This window comes from Austrofundulus limnaeus, unplaced genomic scaffold (genome assembly GCF_001266775.1).
Source record: "Austrofundulus limnaeus strain Quisiro unplaced genomic scaffold, Austrofundulus_limnaeus-1.0 Scaffold764, whole genome shotgun sequence".
In the NCBI taxonomy this organism is placed as follows: domain Eukaryota; kingdom Metazoa; phylum Chordata; class Actinopteri; order Cyprinodontiformes; family Rivulidae; genus Austrofundulus; species Austrofundulus limnaeus.
This window is the reverse complement of record NW_013953166.1, coordinates 201,268-203,023: the sequence shown is the minus strand read 5'-3', so window position 1 is coordinate 203,023 and position 1,756 is coordinate 201,268. Positions and strand designations below refer to the sequence as shown.

General features: G+C 43.1%; 1 protein-coding gene across 1 annotated transcript in view; it reads right to left on the bottom strand.

Moving 5' to 3' along the window:
• The window catches only part of tomm20b (translocase of outer mitochondrial membrane 20b), a 10,033-nt gene extending 9,474 nt beyond the window's left edge, over positions 1-559 (bottom strand). Inside the window, exon 1 of the mRNA XM_014028451.1 lies at positions 309-559. Within this exon, the coding sequence (XP_013883905.1) occupies positions 309-429 (121 nt within the window). The 5' untranslated portion in view covers positions 430-559. The remainder of the gene's footprint in view (positions 1-308) is intronic.
• Between the last annotated feature and the right edge of the window lie 1,197 nt (positions 560-1,756).

Here is a 1,756-nt window from a genome sequence, read left to right as displayed (position 1 = left end):
TTCCATACCTTATTAATAATGTGTGATTCACACATTGAAAGAACCTGAATATAAAACTACCAAACTGAATATAATGAAACAAACACAGTAAAGGAAAAACTGAGTTATTCACAAAAAAAGATTTATATTTTTAAACATTTTAACTTTAGAGTCAACCTCTGTTGGCTGTCTGTGCAGCACTCTGCTGATTTTATTAGGCTTTTTACAAACTAATCATATCTGCAGAAAAGTGCCGGTAACCACGGGTCTTTAGTGTTCTGAACCCGAGGAAGGCGATGATAAACCGGGTTAAAAAGGTCAACACTCACGTTCCCGCAGCCTGTTCTTGAAGTCGGGGTCACTCCGTCTTTTCCTGTCAAAATAAACGCAGTAGCCAACGAACAGCGCCCCGCACAGCCCCGCAGCTATCGCGCTTGTTCTGCCGCCCATTTTCACCCTTTAAAACTGATCAAAAAGAAAAAACTTTAAAAAAAAGTGACTTAATTTAGATTTGATTTTCTTCTGCGGCCAGTTTCTATCAGGAGGCTAGCGGAGGCTCAGGCCAAAAAGGACCCGAAAGGCCCCCGTCGTTAGCTGACTAAAAATGCGCCTGAATAAAAATGTTACATATAAAATCAAATGTATTCAGTCTTTGACACTTAATGCATGGTAATCATAATAATACCTGATTAAATTATTTGTACTGTACTGATTTATTAATTTAGCAACTGTATGAAAGTGAATCTAAAATATGAATAAAAAGTACACTGAACTAAAAGTTTACAAAACAGGTACAAAATGAACAACACTGTGTGTACTGGGTGCAGAAGTTAATGACAAATGAAGACATAAGATGATGTAAAACTGGTTGATCTTCTCAGCAGACCTGATGATTCGCTGCAGCCTGTGAATGTCCTCTTTGGTGGCTGAGCTGCTGTCCCATACCATGATGGACGAGGTGATGATGGGCTCAGTGACAGCTGTGTAGAACTGCACCATCACCTCCTGGGGCTGGTTGAACTTCCTCAGCTCAGCTGACTGGGAAGTACACACTCTGCAAAGCTCATTGGTTATGGAGCTGTCACACTTCAGGTCCCTGGAGATTGTTGTGCCCAGGAACACACTCAGAACTACGGAGCCCCTGAGGGGGACACAAAATAAATAAAAACGGATCCTGACTTTGAGAACCAAAGTCGGGATCCTGACAACCAAAATCGGGATTCTGAGAACCAAAGTCAGGATCCTGAGAACCAAAATTGGGATCCTGAGAACCAAAGTCAGGATCCTGAGAACCAAAGTCAGGATCCTGAGAACCAAAGACGGGATCCTGAGAACCAAAGTCAGGATCCTGAGAACCGAAGACGGGATCCTGAGAACCAAAGTCAGGATCCTGAGAACCAAAATCAGGATCCTGAGAACCAAAATCGGGATCCTGAGAACCAAAGTCAGGATCCTGAGAACCGAAGACGGGATCCTGAGAACCAAAGTCAGGATCCTGAGAACCAAAATCAGGATCCTGAGAACCAAAATCGAGATCCTGAGAACCAAAATCAGGATCCTGAGAACCAAAATCAGGATCATGAGAACCAAAGTCGGGATCCTGAGAACCAAAATCGGGATCCTGAGAACTAAAGTCAGGATCCTGAGAACTAAAGTCAGGATCCTGAGAACCGAAGACGGGATCCTGAGAACCAAAGTCAGGATCCTGAGAACCAAAATCAGGATCCTGAGAACGAAATTCAGGATCCTGAGAACCAAAGTCAGGATCCTGAGAACG